Source organism: Pipra filicauda, unplaced genomic scaffold, assembly GCF_003945595.2.
Source record: "Pipra filicauda isolate LSUMZ 115617 unplaced genomic scaffold, ASM394559v2 scaffold508_size1329835_pilon, whole genome shotgun sequence".
Taxonomy (NCBI): Eukaryota; Metazoa; Chordata; class Aves; order Passeriformes; family Pipridae; genus Pipra; species Pipra filicauda.
The window spans coordinates 89,901-107,126 of NW_024104652.1; the positions used below are offsets into that span (position 1 = coordinate 89,901).

The 17,226-nt window shown below is 45.3% G+C and overlaps 1 protein-coding gene across 1 annotated transcript in view; it reads left to right on the plus strand.

Annotated features, from left to right (window-relative positions):
• PELI2 (pellino E3 ubiquitin protein ligase family member 2) overlaps window positions 1-6,818 on the plus strand; it is a 64,979-nt gene extending 58,161 nt beyond the window's left edge. Inside the window, exons 4-6 of the mRNA XM_027719738.2 lie at window positions 2,921-3,118; window positions 3,424-3,612; window positions 6,208-6,818. Coding sequence (XP_027575539.1) covers window positions 2,921-3,118; window positions 3,424-3,612; window positions 6,208-6,774 — 954 coding nt within the window. The 3' untranslated portion in view covers window positions 6,775-6,818. The remainder of the gene's footprint in view (window positions 1-2,920; window positions 3,119-3,423; window positions 3,613-6,207) is intronic.
• The last annotated feature ends 10,408 nt before the right edge of the window (window positions 6,819-17,226 follow it).

Sequence of the window (17,226 nt, forward strand, 5' to 3'; positions counted from 1 at the left end):
CAGCTTGTTTTATGCTTTCCAATCTTAAAACCAGGAAGAAGCAAGAGTAGGTGCTTATCTAAAGTGAACCATGCATTGAAAATATGGGACACCATACAAGGGACAGGAAGGAAATTCAGAAGACACTGAAGAGCAGTGTTCAGGCTGTCTAAATACCATTTTTCTTGACATTTTTCCATAATAAAAGGAAAATGACCATATTTTTGATGGGATGAGAATGGGTTGATTACACCAGGAACCAAAATGTGTAGCTTCTACCTTAAATAACTTACCCAAGGAGCAGGGACATTCCATATGAAACGTGGGTTTCTTGCTGAAGAACAGCCCTTCAGAAGATGCACGGCCCAATTCTCCCTCTCCTCACAGTGAAATTTTGTTGAAGACCAAGAATGTGCAGCTGTTAAATTATCTGCTGGCAGGTTTTCTGCTTTTACCTCGTCTCAGGAGGGAGTGTTTTTAATAGAACTTCTGTGATTGACAGTAGACACGAGCAAACTGATGGACTGCCTGGCTCCTACGCAGCCTTCAACAATCACCTGCAGTGGAGACAACAGGCCCTGTCTTAGGCATCACTTGGAAGATTTATGGGTTGTTATTGGAAGCAGCTTTGTGAAATAATATGTAATATGACACAGTTAACAAGAAGAGTCCCAAAACACAGCCTGAAATTGGTAGAAAGAAGAAAGTCTTCTGTGCTGCAGAAGGAAAATGAGTGATGAACTGTGTAAAAAGGTAGCTCTGAATAATGGAACTGGGTGTGTAGTGACTGTGGTCTGACTGCAACAGCAGATGAGTTCAGGTTTTTGATGGGTAATTTTGATAACATCAAGTTCTTCACTTATTCCCTACAGAACTTCTTGTCAGATGATCTCAAACCCAGATTCTTGGTTTGATACAGAGCGTGAAGAAATTGCCAGATTTTGAAGGCCACTTCTTAAAATTAAGTTCTGATGTTGAAAAGTAGCACAATACATGACTGATCCTGTAGAAGGCTTTCTCACCAAGGAAAAAAAGGGAAGAAAACCAAATATTTGAATTATTTGATGTCGCATAGACATACTTGTGACACGAAGGAGATCAGTAAAGTACTTACTGTATTTATATAAAATGTTACTTGCCATTTCAGAGATTTTAAAAACCACATAAAAGCTTTGTTTATAGATTTTAATGGTTACGTCCAAACATATTTGTATTTCACGTTACCAATTAGTGTGATGTGAGGAAGACTGGGAGCAAGCACTTGTGTGTTTTGTCATCCTTTAAGGAAAAACGAGGCAGGTTTTTCTCTAATTGCATCTAAAAGCTTTGGTGGAATGATCTATTTCAGAGCCTGCAACAGGCAGAAACTTGTTATGAACAAACTAATTTCATGTTTGTTGTTGATTATCCTTTAAGAAACTCCACACAGAGAATAGTCAAAAGTTATTCATAAGATTCCCGGTGCTGACTCTTAACAGGAATTGCATTGGATGGGAAATAGAAGCCTGTTAGAAATAATACTGTAAAAAGAAGAAGAATATTGCTTTGTGAATTTTAGCTTCAAGTTGTCAAGTTCTATAAATCAGAAGTGTCCCGTATTAAACAGTTTCTAAACTCCATCTCTAGGGTATTCTAGAAGTGAAAAATTGAAATGTACACTTTTGATTAGGCGTTTTTGGGTGTTTCCTCTGCAGCAAACTCATCACATTTTCTACTTGGGCTGAGACCTGGGAGATGGAGAAAATAACTGGATGTGTCACATCAGATGGGAATTTTGACATGTGTTGGACTGTAACCCTGCAAAGTAGAACTTGAAGCAGAAGAGAAGTACAGGAGAGATCCCTGTACTATTTCTGTCAGTTCAGTTAGGCCAAGAGTTTAGGTATTAATAATATTACTTTCCTTGACTCCTGAATAACGTGTCTTTGCAGCAGATTTAGTTTGCAGAGATGTTTGTTAGTGATGGAACCACACACATCTCCTCATATTGCTTTGAAGAGCAGGAACTAAGCAAATGTAACTTCCTGGGGGACAGTGAGATCCTGTGCAGTGAGGAGGCTATTTTATATAAATGTAGATGCCTGATACTGAAGGTGGTTTCATGTGAGGAATATTCCTAATTCTGTTTGATCACAAGTTGTCTTTCAAATTAATATTCTGTTCCACTCCTTGTTCCTCAGCTCCCCTTCCCAGTTATGCTCAAAATTGGTGTAACACTAATTTGCCTGTAGAAATATTGATAAAGCCTCACTGTACGTTTGGTTGGCAGTCAGATTCCCTCTATCCATGTGTCATGAAGTGTTCCAGATGCCTGGATGTTCCCAGTTTTAGAATTAAAACTCATAGATGGCAAAATAGAAAAATATTCTTGTCTGCTGATCAAGTGTGTTTCATTTCTGCTGGAGAAAGTTTATTAGTTCTGTTAATCATGTGGTGGGTTTTGCCCGAAAACTCTTCTTTCTGGGACTACCAACTCTGCAAACGTGAAGGTGGGTAGCTTTTTGTTATGATGTGTCTAAAAAAAAGTCCTTTATTTTCATGGCAAATTGCCTTGGAACTGGAAATGTGAATAAAACTTGTCAATCCAAACCAGTGTTTCCTTCACTGACAGAATATAAGTAATTTGCTGTGGTTGGATGAGGAAATACAAGGTGATAATACTTTTTTTGTTGACAATACTTTTCGTCAAAGCAATCAGCTCTGTTGATTTGTTTCAAGCAAACATGAACATCAGTTGTGGTAAGTGAAAATTTGCCATTGCATGTCAGTGAGGTGTTTCTGCCTGTAACAAGCACAGGTGAGTCTCTGATTGCATCTTGCCATCCAAAAATTGAGGAGACAGGAGTTTACTGATGCCATCGATATTAACTTATCAGAACTGTGTCCTCAGTGCTTCACATTTCCATGGGTATTTATATTTTTATCTTAATTTTGTTTGCAGGTTGGGAGATCCACAGAAAGCCCCATAGACTTTGTAGTAACAGATACTATTTCTGGAAGTCAAAATAATGATGAAACCCAGATCACCCAGAGCACCATATCCCGCTTTGCCTGCAGGATAGTTTGTGACAGGAGCCCACCTTACACAGCAAGGATCTTTGCAGCTGGCTTTGACTCGTCTAAAAACATATTTCTTGGTGTAAGTACTACTAATAATTGTTATGAGCAAGCTCTGGGTTTTATTCTCTGTTATTTTCAAGCCCCAAAATCTCTTTGTACTACTTGATAACTTACACTGTCATTAGGCTTTTATTACCCCAAAGTACCAGCTGCAGTGTTAAGGAGGAACTGCAGTTTTATGTGCCTGAGTTATGAGCAGCAGAGACTCGTGGTCATAATTGTCGAGTCATAATTAACGGTGGAGCTCCACTTCAGGAACTGCTGGTGGGTTTTCTTCAGGTTGGTTTGATGTGTCTTGATGGTCACTGTGACTGTCCCACGCAGGAAAAAGCAGCAAAGTGGAAAAATCCTGATGGCCACATGGATGGATTGACAACCAACGGGGTGCTGGTGATGCATCCCAAAGGAGGGTTCACGGAGGAGTCCAAGCCCGGAGTGTGGCGGGAGATCTCGGTCTGTGGGGATGTCTACACGCTCCGGGAAACCAGGTCTGCCCAGCAGAGGGGGAAACTGGTGAGTTGGAAGTGACTGGTGATTAAAACAAAACAAGGGATGCTTGTTTTCCTGGCGCTGAGTGGAGGCAGTTGTGAGGTGACTGCAGTCATAGTGTTGTCCCTGGGTGGTGGGCACTGAAAGCATTTAAATATCTGTGTGTTACAGCAGGTTCTGCACTGCACTTCTGTTTCTGATATACAGAACACTCTAAATTTGCTGCTGAAGCCACTTTCCCAAGTGAAACAGCACAGAGTGTAAAAGCTAAATAAACTCTGCTCTTGAATCTCCATCTCTGCAATGTTCTCCTGGGATCTGGGGCTGTCTGGAGGTTACTGCACAGGGAGCTGTCTTTTGCAGTGCTGTCTGAAGGGTCCACTTGCATGCAGAAGCAGTTTGGACAACACACCTTCTGTTTGATTTACCTGCCACTAGGAAGATAAGAGAAGCCCTGAAAGTATATTCCTGTTTTATCCTGTGAAGCAGGATGGGCTTTGCCTTTACCAGAAGTAAGAGATTTCAGCAGCCAAAGTCCTGTGACATTCATAACAAGAAGTTCCATGAAAGCACATGTGCACTTTTCAATACAAGATGGGAGAGAATTCCCATAGCTTTTGTTCTTTCCTCTTCCCAAGACCTGTAGAGCCTACAAAGGAGAATGCATTTTATTTTTTCCTTTGGGGGCAGAAGGAAAAGGGACAAGAAATGATAACAGTCAAACACCACCATGTAGACTGGGGGAATATCCTCCTCTTCTTCATGCCAAAGTTACTTTTGTGTTGCTACCCCGAGCTCCCATCAGCTCCATGGTGTTGGAGGCATCCCACACACTCACACTGAACTGACTTTCCAACTCTGCCCTTGGCTTTGCAGAAAACTGACTGCTCAGGGAGTTATGGAAATGGAGTTGGACTGTTCTGCTTTCAGCAGACACCCTGCAGGACATAAATTGCTTTGTCACTTTTAACAGTGGCAGGCGAACGTCGCCCGGGGACTGGGACAGATGATGTGGCAATTGCACCCTTTGTACGTGGGTAGCAAAACACCTTTTTAGTGCTGCTGAAGAAAGGCACAGCAAAACAAATGAATTCCCCTTCCCTGCATCCAAAATGACTCGAATTCTCATTTCAATAAAATTACATGGCACACTGGTATTGATGTGATCAGTATTTGTTGATTGGGTTCATAAAACCAAATGCAGGCTTGTGTAATGAATTGAACACGTTGCATATGAGGGAGCTTTTTGCTTTGCTGTTTGTGAAGGAATTATCTGAAAAGAGCATCAAATCCAGGCTTCTCTCATCTCTACTTGAACCACTGAATTTTTCTGCTGGAAGTATTTTGCACTGGTGACCTCTTATCTGTGGTCTGCATTGTGCCATCGAGGTGTTTTGTGCAAGGATGATCCACAGTTAAGCTGTGAATTTAAACTGGATTAAAATGTAAATGCCAAATTGGTTGTCATTCATAGTATTCTGAGGCAGACATGATGATTTCATGTGACCTACTTAATGTGTTTGTTTGTACTTGGGTGTTTGTTTTGCATTAGTGGTATTTTCTACATACTTTGCGTGTATAAAGCCAGGCAGTGGGTCTGTTTTCCTCTTTAATTTCATAAAGAACTTTTTAAATACATATTCATCATTACTGAACTGATAGGAAAAGCACAAATTGCTTATATGTTTGACATTAAAATCAGGAATATTTCAGTGAAGTACAATGTGGTTTTGTCATAATCCCTTGAAAATGTTTCAGATAACTGCTTTTAATCAGACAAGAGAAGCCTTTAGGCAGTGCACACTGGGGCTGTATTTGCATGGAATACCTGAACTGTCCTGGATAGCAGTTTTCAGTCCAAAAAGGATTTTTTACTGAGTGAGCAGCCTCTGTCAGTCTCTGTGGGCAAAGAATTCCAGGAGAGAACCTGCTAATGCAGCCCTTAGGGAATGGCAAGTCTCCTCTTCAGTCTGACATGAGTTACTGAACTGTGACAAAGGCGCGCAGAGAATCAATATTAGAGAGGGAAAGTGCATGCTCAGGGGTGGGGGGGTATATCCTTTCCCAAGGAATTGCAGGCAGGAAGGCTCTTTATAATAATTAGTGTTGCTGTTGGAAATGCTGAACCTCCTGTATGAGCACAGAATAAGAAACCAATGCTTATTAGGACAAGAGGGCACAGTCTTAAACTGTACCAGGGAAGGTTTAGGTTAGACATCAGTAAGAAATTTCTTACAAAGGGAGTGATCAGCCATTGGAATGGGCTGCCCAGGGAGGTGGTGGATTCACTGTCCCTGGTGGTGTTTAAGAAAAGACTGGATGTGGCATCAGTGCCATGGTCTGGGTGACGAGGTTATGTTTGGCCAAAGGTTGGACTTGATGATCTCAGAGGTCTTTTCCAACCTAGCTGATTCTGTGGTCCTGTTCTTATAGTCTTAAATACAGAGTTGAGGTGGATTCAGTCAGAGGAGGAGCCACAAGGCACCAATAAGACCAAATGAAGTGACATGTAGGGATGGTGATGCTTTGGTGAGCAAGACGATGCATTCGCAGAACTAACTTGGTTGTCTGTAAAAGCTCTCAGGCTGAACTTCACCTCCCCTTGTGTCCCACCACCAGGTAGAAAATGAGACCAACATCCTCCAGGACGGCTCCCTGATCGACCTGTGCGGGGCCACCCTGCTGTGGAGGACGGCGGACGGACTGTTGCACACCCCGACGCAGAAGCACATCGAGGCCCTGCGGCAGGAGATCAACGCCGCCAGGCCACAGTGCCCCGTGGGCTTGAACACTCTGGCCTTTCCCAGCATCAACAGGAAGGATGTGGTGGAGGAGAAGCAGCCCTGGGCCTACCTCAGCTGCGGCCACGTGCACGGCTACCACAACTGGGGGCACCGCAGCGACACGGAGGCCAACGAGCGCGAGTGCCCCATGTGCAGAACCGTGGGCCCCTACGTGCCGCTCTGGCTGGGCTGCGAGGCCGGATTTTACGTGGACGCGGGGCCCCCCACCCACGCCTTCACCCCCTGCGGACACGTGTGCTCGGAGAAGTCCGCCAAGTACTGGTCCCAGATCCCGCTGCCCCACGGGACTCACGCGTTCCACGCCGCCTGCCCGTTCTGCGCCACGCAGCTCTCCGGGGAGCACAACTGCGTCAAGCTCATCTTCCAGGGCCCCATCGACTGATGCCGCTCGGCGGCGACCACAATAAAAAGTTTCCTTTAATGATTTACTGTGAAGATTTTTGCCACTAACTTCTAGATTTTACCCTTTTTTTATGATGTTATTAATAGGGGCGGGTGGTCGGGGTGGGGCTGGAGGGGCCGGGGTGGAGTTGGGATACATTGATACCTGGAACTCGACAGATATCAGTGGTTGTTGCATGCTCAAAAGCAGCATATTCATGAAGTCTTCTTGGTCAAATTGTAGTATATTTGTAATCTTTTTATTAGTACCCTGGATCAGAAAAAGGTGTCTTAAATGATTTTTTTAAGCTAAGATTTTTTAATGGAAAGGTTTTCTCTTCTAAACTTTGACAAGCCTTTAAAACCTATTTTTCAAATCTAGAAGGAACATACGGAATGTAACTTGTCTTTAATTTGCAATATAATTTAACTTGAATAGTTTCTCAAGGAGCTAATACAGAATGTGTGGACAACCAGAGGTGAATGTTCACTAGAGATAATTGGGTATGTAAGAGAAAAATTAGCTGCCTAAAGTGTAGAGGATAAAAGCTATTAAAATATCTATTATGGTATAACGCAGCTGGCCAAAAAGGCATCAAAGATTACTTGAAACTGAGGAAATCCTGTTTGTATTGATTTCCTTTCAGTGTAATAGATATCCACTGGCCATTAGGTGTGGGAGATGGCTGATTTTTTTCTGTTTTTTTTTTTTTTTCTGCATCTGGTAAAACCACTTTACTCTTTTGAATACTTAAGTTTTAAGCCAGTGTTTTCTGTGTCTGTGTAGTCTGGCCTTTTTATTTCTGCTTAACTTAGCTTGGCACGTCCAGGACCCTTGGGTGTGTGGGGGTCATGAAATCACAGAGTGGTTTGAGTTGGAAGGAACCTTAAAGTCATCCACATCCACCCCCTGCCGTGGGCAGGGACACCTTCCGCTAGACCAGGTTGCTCCAAGCTTCATCCAACTGGGAACAATTCCAGGGATGGGGCAGCCACAGCTTCTCTGACGTATCCAGGGATGCAGCCAGGCTTTACTGCAGGGATGGAGGGGGTGGTGCTGCAGCACAACACGAGGTTTAGGTACAGCTTACACAGAACTGATTTGCATAAACCTGAATTCAGGAGAGCACTTAGTCCGGGTTTAAATATAAACCCACGGCTGGGAGTGTTTAGTTTCTCAAGTGCTTCAGTGCATTGTGGCTGCGTGTTGTTACGTTTAAAATAAAAAAACCAATTTAAAATAAGTTATTTTTTAAGCTCACTGTAAAGCATTTTGGCTGGAAGGGGAGCATCATTTCCAGTTCAGCTGAGAATTTTTGTTCACTTTTCAACTTGCTGCCATCTGTCACCTTTTTTTTTTTTTTTTTTTTTTTTTTTTTTGCAGATTGAGTTGTGTTTGTATCTTTCTTTTTTTCCCCCAAATGTTTGCAAATCAAACAACATTCAAATGCAATCAAATATATGCACCAGGGTGGTACATCTGAAGTGGATCACTTGAAATTCCTGACTTTTTAAGAGAGGTGATAAATGTTTACTGTGGAAATTATTAAATCAGGATTTCATATGAGATGTACCCTGCCCACTGTTAGGTTCATTTCATGCAGCATAACAATTCTTTGATTTTTGGCTATTTTTTTTTCCCTTATGCTTTCTGTATTCTTGGTATCTGAGGTATCAATCTATCCAGGTTAAATAAAAAAAAAAGATAATTTGGGAGAAATTTATAACATCTCTAGATGAAAATTGATCATTCAAGCTCACTTCTGTTTAATCAACTATAGCTTTTTGCTATATTTGTGCCCTTTGTATAAATATATAATTTATATGATTTTAATATATTCTGTATATATATACTTGAATTGGCCTGTTCATATTTTGGTTGTAAAATTGTTTTATAGTTAACCTTATAAACATTTTACATGTCCCTTGCCAGTGGTGATGGGATGGACTTTTGTCTGCTGCTGTTTTTAATATAATTTTGCTGTATGCCTGTTCAGCATTTTAATAATTTGAGAAGAGCTTTACTTTTCTTTTTACGCTTTTGCTGTTTAAAAAAAAAAAACAACAAAACACCACAACAATTCTGCAGCATTTTTTTCCTGGAAATCCCAAACTGTACAGTTTTTTTTGTCCCACTCAGTCACTTGTTAACCTAAAACTATATGCTTCTTCCTAGTGCCTTTTCAATGAGATCCTCTTGTGGTTCCGTATATTCCGAGTCCTTGCTCCCACAGGACAACCTTGTGGCTGAACTTCACCAGGAGCAACCATCCATCTGCATTGGGAAGAAACGCCTTTGGCCTCCCATTCCTGGTGGTGGCTCCGTCCCAGACGTGAAGGTGCCTCTTCCTTGTTCTCTGCAGCCCAGGTTCCTCAGGTCCCACATTATCCCTGTTTAGCAGATACCTCATCTGGGAGAGGCAGCCTCGTCTCCACCTCCTCCTGCTGGACTCGGGAATGCTTCACCTTGTTCCTCACAAGAGACACTTCGGAAACACACTTTCAGGAATGGTTCCTGGGTGGATTAAGGCTGGGAGCTGTGTGCTCCAGAGGTCTGGAGCTCCAACACTTCCCGGGTCTGCCTGGCATCCTGAGCTGAGCAGAATGTGCTCGTGTTTTGTCTCTGAGCCTGAATGGATTGTAAACACTCTGGCTCCCAGGATCCCACCTCTGCTATCCAGCTGCTTTCCTCCTTTCCTTCGCTGTTGCAGTTTAACTGCTGCTTCAGGGCTCCACGGAACCGTGCCCTGTGGGAAATGAATGTACAGTGTTGGAGGGATCCTCCCTGGAAGCACTGGCACATCATCAGTGTGTTTGGCTTGTGTGGAGCAGAGCACTGGATAATGGTTTGTATCCACGGGAAGGGTCTCTTTGGAACTGTTTAAACAGGAGTTTTTGCTTTCACTGTCTGCAGTTCTGTATAACACTGGGAATGCTGCAGGAAGGAAATCTTCCAGAATTCCAGAGTGCTTCAGGTTGGAAGGAACCACAGTGGGTCATCTGGTCCTGGCTATCTGCTCAAGCAGGGCTGTCCTAGAGCACATGGCACAGGATTGTGTCCAGATGGTTCTGGAATATCTCCAGTGGGGCAGACTCCAGGCCCTCTCAGGGCAATCTGTTCCAGTGCTTGGGAAATAAGTTCTTCCTCATGTTCAGGTGGAACTCCCTGTGCATCAGTTTCTACCTGTTCCCTCTTGTCCCACTGCTCTGCACCCCCAAGCAGAGCCTGGTCCATCCTCTTGGCACCCCCCAGTTAGATATTTATACACATGGGTGAGGTCCCCTCTCAGTGTCTTGAGGCTGAACAAGCCCAGCTCCCTCAGCCTTTCCTTGGAAGGGAGGCTCCAGTCCCTTAATCCTCTTTGTTTCCTGCACTGGACCCGCTCTGGGAGCTCCATGTCACTCTGGTCCTGAGGAGCCCAGAGCTGGACACACCACTCTGGATGTGGCCTGACCAGGGCTGAGTAGAGGGGCAGGATTCTTATCTGGGGAGCAATTTTCCATGTCTTATGTAGAATCCAGGGACTTCACCATTAGCCAGTGTTCAAATCCGGGATGAGCCCTGCAGAGCTGGATTTACTGGGGAGGCTGAAGAGTTTGTAGCATTATTTATCTCAAAACCTGCTGCCACAAGTCCTGATCCAGGGAAATGATGGACTGTTGGCCCTCACCTTCCCTCGTCTCTATAAACACCTTCTTCCTCTGCTCTGGTAATGACAGGAAAAAAGAGTTGTGGATAAATAAGACTGGAGCAAGTAAACTTGAGAACCACCCTCAAACTTTGTTTTAGAAGTTTATTTCATGATTTCAGTGTTCCTTGCATCCCATTTCCAATGCTGGCAATGTATTCCATAAAGATCTTTTTTTTTTCACCTGTTACTGTTGATTTGATTTGAATGCTTCAAAACCAACTTTGACTGCATAACTTAGAGCTCAAAAGTATTTTTCTAGTCTGATCTTTTTTCTAAAGAAATACATCTGTCATATCCGTGCACACTGGAGCTGGAACACTTTCCCTTTTCCTGGCAGCTTTTTGGTAAAGCACTGAAGTCTAAATAGACAAACTGAGTGGTGAGCCTGGTTCCTACTGGGAATTGTGGTCCAGTTGTACAGGAATGTTCCTAGAGGTCATAGTGCTGTACAGGCCGAGTAATTAAGGCAGGATTTTATTTCTTTCCATTGTGAGGGTGGGAATGGGGATGGGAAGAAATGAAAGCCATGGTTGGGCTGCTTCCAGTAAGGATAGAGCCACCTTGAAGCATGCCAGGAGCCAGTCAAATGTGATGGGAGCTGTTCCTGCTCTCAGACCCCATCCTTGCCCTGAAAAGGTTTCTCCTCAGTTTGTTAGGAAGCTCTGGGATGCCATGGAAAGGGTGTAATCTTCCCAACAAAACACTTTGGTGTTCTAATGGCAGTTCCTGGAATTCAAGGGTTTGGCTTCAGAGCCTGAGCAAGGAATGGAGGTGCTGAGTGTATCATAGCGAGAAACTGCAATAGGATTGAACAGAAATTAGGTTTTTAAGTGCTCACAGCACTCAAAGGAGATTTGGGGTCAGCTGTGGTAACTCTCCCTTTAGTGCTGTCACAGCAGCTGATCATCTCACCCTTCTTCCATTCTTCTGGAAGTGGAAGGAAACTTCTCCAAAACCATCACGATTCTGTTCATCCGTCTCACAGTCTTGGCACTTCCCTGGCATTGGAGAACCATTGGTAGGGATCTGGCCGTGGTGAGGAAAACTGAGTGAGCTGGACTCCTCCTCCTGCTTAAAGCTGAACTGCAAATGCACCTCTGGAATGAGCTGGGCTTGTGTGTTCCTACAGGAACTCCCTGTTTTCCCTGTGACTGTTGTTAACATGCCATGTTGGATACAAAGTGAATCCTTAGGTAGAGCTGTTGATTGAGGAGGTGGGAACTGAAGCCTGTCAGGTGCTTGAGCCCAATGCCAAGGATTCCTCCTCCTTTTTTCCTCAGTTTTCGGCCTCTTGTGAGTTCTTGGCTCCTCATTTCCTATTTATCCATGTAGCTGCAGGTAAACAAGTAAATACAGCTTGGAAGGAAAACAAGCAAGGAAGAGAATTACACAGATCCCTTCAGGCTTGCTTTCCTCTTGGAGGAAAACACAAGCTGGAGTTGCAAGTGTCTTTTTTTCTTCCCCTTCATCATTCTGGTTTTTCTGAGCACCTATCACAAGTCTGCACACTTGGTGTTGTGAGTTTAAAGGACAAACTTAGAAGGTAAGGCTGGTTTTTGGGGGGTGGGGGGTGGAGAGGGGGCTGTTTCTAGGATGTGGTGGTGCAGTGGTTCTGTGGGCCCCGTGCAAACTGCGTCCCACTGACTGCAGCAGGCACTTGGATCTTGGAAGGGCAGTGGAAATCACCCTGGACAGGCAGCGGAGGTGGAGCTTTGCTTTCTGTGCTGATCAGAGTTTATTGGCAGCAGAACAAAAATAGGAATTGCTCGGACACCCAAACTCCAGGTGGAACCGGTGTCTGTCGAGATTCCCTTGGTTGGGGCATATTTCCACTTTCCTGGTGGACAAACCAGCCTTTGAGTCACCTGGAAGTCCCTCGTGCTGGTGTTAGGGATGGGTATCACTGTCCTCTTGGATTGGATATGTGATGGAGAGCCCCTGGAAGGCTCCTTATTGGAAAAGTCCCTCCCACAGCGAGCCCTGTGCAGTGGAGGAGGAATGTTTACCTTCAAACAGTGTTAGCAGCTATTAAACTTCTGGGTATATTTGTAAAATCGGTCTTTTTATACACCGTGTGAAATGGACTGAAATAATTTCTTTGCTGTTGTACCTGTGGAAGTACAAGCCATTTTACAGGGAAAAAAAAAATTATAACAAAAAAAATTAAAATGTTATCTCAGTATTGTCACTGACTCCTTCGGTTTATTTTCCCTGCTGGTTGGTTGTCAGGTTTTAACAAAAAAACTCCATACAAATAACTTCCAAAATAAACAGTGTCCTTTACTCTTTTATCCAGTTTCTACTCAGCAAACAAAACCAGAAACCTTTGATTGAGGATTCTTAAATATTTGAGGTAGTGGAGCGTATTTCAGGTGTGAGTGCCCTGAAATTCCAGTTAATTCACATCCCTGATTTTTCAGTTGAACTGTTTGTTTTCAATGCCAAACTGCCTTCTTGGGGTGTTAACATAATTGCTAAAGAAAAGCAATTTCCAGGAATAATAATGCTTTGTGACTCTTAGAAATTAATTTCCGTAGTGGGAATCCAGTGTTTTGTTTCCACCTGTGTGTTCTGTATCCCTTTCTGTGGGCGGCCCCTGGGAGCACACGAGCTTCGTTTTTTAAAAGGAGCTGAAATGAATTGTCAGCCTTTTTTTGGTACTTAGGAAAAGAAAAATGTTGGCTTGAGCACAGGGAAGGGAAATAAGGATATCTGCAATGTTTTCTAGGCGTGGTCATCTGCCAGCTGGCTCCAAGGCTTCCATGTAATTGAGGAGAGCTAAATTCTTTCCAGGGAAGATGCTCCCAGGCGAATGGGTTGTTTGTGTGTAGCTGTGTCCACCTCCCAACAGAAGAGTAAACCCTCTTTTCTCTGGGATTGCTGCCTCTGTAGGGACCAGGTTCCTTTGGGACACTCAGGGTGATGTGGATGTGGTCAGAACAGGCTCTGCCTGGTGGATTCCTGAACAGGAATTCTGTAGTTGGAGAAATGCAGGGCACAGGTTTGTACTGGAGCAAAGACAGGCAGGGACCTGGCTGGTTTAAAAAAACAGTTGAAGGCTGTTGGTTGGGGTTGGAGTTGGAATGAGATGATCTTTGAGGTCCTTTCCTACCCAAACCATTCTAGGATTCTAAGGCAGCCTTGGAGTAGTAGTTCTGCTGGGAACACTGGTGGTGGAGAGGTTTCTGCTAATCCTTAGAGGAGGTGAGAACCTCAAGGCAGGAGTAAGGACAGAGAGGGAGGAAGAAGGAGAGTCCGGAGCTGAGGTTGGTGCTGTACCCCAACAGCCTGGGGAGAGCAGTCATGGAATCACAGACTGGTTTGGGTTGGAAGACACTTTAAAGACCATGTCATTCCAACCCCCTGCCATTGGCAGGAGCACCTTCCACTATCCCAGGTTGCTCCAAGCCCCGTCCAACCTGGCCTTGGACACTTACAGGGGTGGGGCAGCCACAGCTTCTCTGGGCAACCTGTGCCAGGGCCTCCCCACCCTCACAGCCAAGAATTTCTTCCAATATCTGATTTTTAAATTGACCTCCCTGCAGCTTAAAGCAGTTCCTCCTTGTCCTGTCATTCTATGTCTGTGTCCACAGTCCCTTCCAGCCCCTTGGAGCTCCCTTGGAGCCCCCTGGAAGGGGCTCTAAGGTCTCCCTGGAACCTTCTCTTCTCCAAGCTGAACACCCCCAGCTCTCCCAGCCTGGCTCCGGAGCAGAGGGCAGCAGCAGTGTCACAGCTGGTATCCTAAAAGAACCCTGGGCACCCCTCAGGATTAACCTTCTGTGAGTTTGTTATGCAAATTGTGTGGCTTTTGTATCAATTCTGTTACAAATTTGTTTTTTAATTTAAACCTTCGGCTTTCAGCCTGTTTTTCATTCATTTGATGTAAGACAGCAGGACCACACATCATCCTAATGATCCCATTCCCTTGCTGCTTTTCTCCTCGTCCTTCCAGCTCCCTGATTAAAGATGCTGTGGCCTTTTTTTCACTCCTGCCTCTCTGTTACCTGGCTGTAAAATTTCACTCCTTAGTTACTGCAGCATGTGCTGCTGGGAAATCATCTTTGTGAGGGGTTTCCAGAGCATTTGTGACTCCTGCTTTTCTTTCCCTTTCAAGGCATGGCTGTATGGATGCATATTTTTAGGAGGAACTTAAGAAATCTCTTTCATGTAAAACTAAGGCAGACAGAAGTTTGACAGAGGAGTCTGAGCCTGATAGTTCTGTTCTTTTCAACTCACTGAAAACTCGTGTCTGAAGACAGGCTGGAGATGAGAAAATACTTCACAGCAGAAAGGAATTCAGTAGAACCTCAATTACATCAGTGCTTAAAATTATAGATGTGCCTGTAAATAATTATATATGTAAAGAAATACATTTTGGGGAGAAGTTGCCTTAAATGCTGCGTTCTTAAAGCTCCAGCTGAATCAGACTGCAGGGGCCTGGCCTTTGAGCTGAGCTAATCCTGGTAGGAATTGTCCTCTGCGAGGACAGAAAGAGGACCAGAAATGGGATGCTGTGGGTTTCCTCAGGGGTGGATTCTCTGTGTCCCTTCCAGGAGGGAGGTGTGCCAGGGGCAGCTCCCAGGCTGCTGGAATCCAGCTGTGGCTCCACGGAGCAGCTGCACAGCCAGGTGTGCTGGGAAGGAGAGGGGTCAGGGCTTGGCCTCAGCCCCAAGGGTGATTTAGGATTTGGGCCAAGGTGCCTGTTGAGCAAAGGCCGCAAATCCAGCTCAGCTCCGGGGAGAGCAGGGAGGAACATCTGGCAAATCTCAGGGCTGTGGAGCCTCCCATCTTTATTCCTCTCTGATTAAATGGAGGTGAGGAGCCAGGGAAGGGGTGGAGGAAGGGAGAATGGGCCAGAGTAATTCCCCTCATGAGAGGGTCCAGATGAGGATTAAGCTGAGCTTAGTCCAAGCAGTGTCTGTACAAGGTGGAGTCTCCTCTGGCATTAGATGTGGTTCAGCAAACCTTACCTGTGTGTGGGCCAGGAGGAGTCATGGAATGGTTTGGGTTGGAAGGGACATTAAAGATCACCTCATTCCACCCCCCTGCCATGGGCAGGGACACCTTCCACTATCCCAGGTGGCTCCAAGCCCCATCCAACCTGGCCTTGGACACTTCCAGGGATGGGGCAGCCACAGCTTCTCTGGACAACCTGTGCCAGGGCCTCACCACACTCACAAGGAAGAATTTCTTCCCATTATCCAATCTAACCCTGTCCTCTGGCAGTGGGAAGCCATTCCTCCTTGTCCTGTGCCTCCAGCCCCTTGTCCAAAGTCCCTCTCCAGCTCTCAGTGGCAGGAAGGCACTAAGTGCTGCCTCAGCCACTCCATGCCATGGGGGATGCATGGGCACCTAAAGCTGAAAAACCAATTCCCAAGGAAAGGCACAAGCCAACGAGGAGGGCAGGGTTGGCTTCTGGCTTTTCCCTGCTCTGCCCTTGGGTTGTCTTGTTTTTCCTTTCCTATCTAAGAGTAGGAACTCCAGGGCTACCCAGCCCTGCTTGGAGGGCTGAAACAGCAATTTGAGGTTTTTCTGAAAGAAATCTGGCTTTTGACTAAAGGGTTTTTATCCCCTCCCTGCAAGCTGATAATAAACATTTCCCTTTTTTTCAATAAGAACATTCCCTTCAGAAACCAGTGTCTTCCCTGAGGTGTTTATTCTTCCTTCACCCTCCGTGGGCTCCCTGGAGTGTTGTCACTGTGGTGAGGTCTGTTTTCTCCCTCCCCTCCCTTCCCATTAGGATACACCACCCCAACCCTGGAGTCCTCTGGCTGGGCCCTCCATATCAGGATCCTCCTGTCTTTCCCTTGGCTGGGAGAGCTGTGCTGGCGGGGAGAGTCGACCCCTCCTTGGGAGCAGAGCCAGAGGGTCACTCCGAGCTGGATCAGGAGCGACTGGGGATTTGATTCCATGTTACTGAGTGTGTCTAGACAGCCAGGAGCTTCCAGTGGAGAGAACAGCGAGTTTTCCAGGTGTTCCCTGGTGTGCAAGGAGAAATCTTCCCTGCCCAGCACACACGTGGGCAGGATGTTCATCCTCACCATCTGGAATGATCCACAAACCCCGGAGCTGCGTGAGCAGCGAGCAGGAAAGGTGGGCTCCTGCTCTCCTTCCCACGGTGACATCCCTCAGGCAGGGATAGTTGTGTGCCCAGCAAATGCAGAAAGCACTTGGATACGTGTGGAGCAGCAAGGACCTGAACCTGAGGAACTCCAGGTTTGCTCCTTCCATGCGGGCTCCACTCGGCAGCTCCGGTCTGGTGTGTCCCACCTAAGGGTGGACTCACTGCAAGCCTGGGATTTCCAGCATATGGAAGCACACAAATATCCAACCCCCCCCCCCCTTTTTTTTTTTTTCCTTCACTTGGATGGAGTTTTCAGGCAGAAGAAGAGGATGTTTCTGTTTAAATTTAAATAATTCATGGCCCTCCAGTCAAGAGGCAGGATCTGTAGCCTCAGTGCCAGGGTGTTGTATTTAAGGCAGGGGAGCAAGTTGCTTGTCTTCATCCTGAGAGTTAACCCATCCAGCTTCCAGGGAAGGTGATTTTTGTTGCTCTTTGCTTACAAACACAAAGCTCCACTGCTGCAGATTGCTGTAAACAGAAAAACTTCTGATCTGGATCAAGTTTTCCCCACTCAGAAAACTTCCACCTGTTTGGTGTGAGTAAATCCCATAATGAGCATCATCCCTCCTCCATCAGCTTCCAAACACAAGTGTTGGGAGTGGTTTGTTCTGCAGCAACCTGTGGCATTTTTAACTTT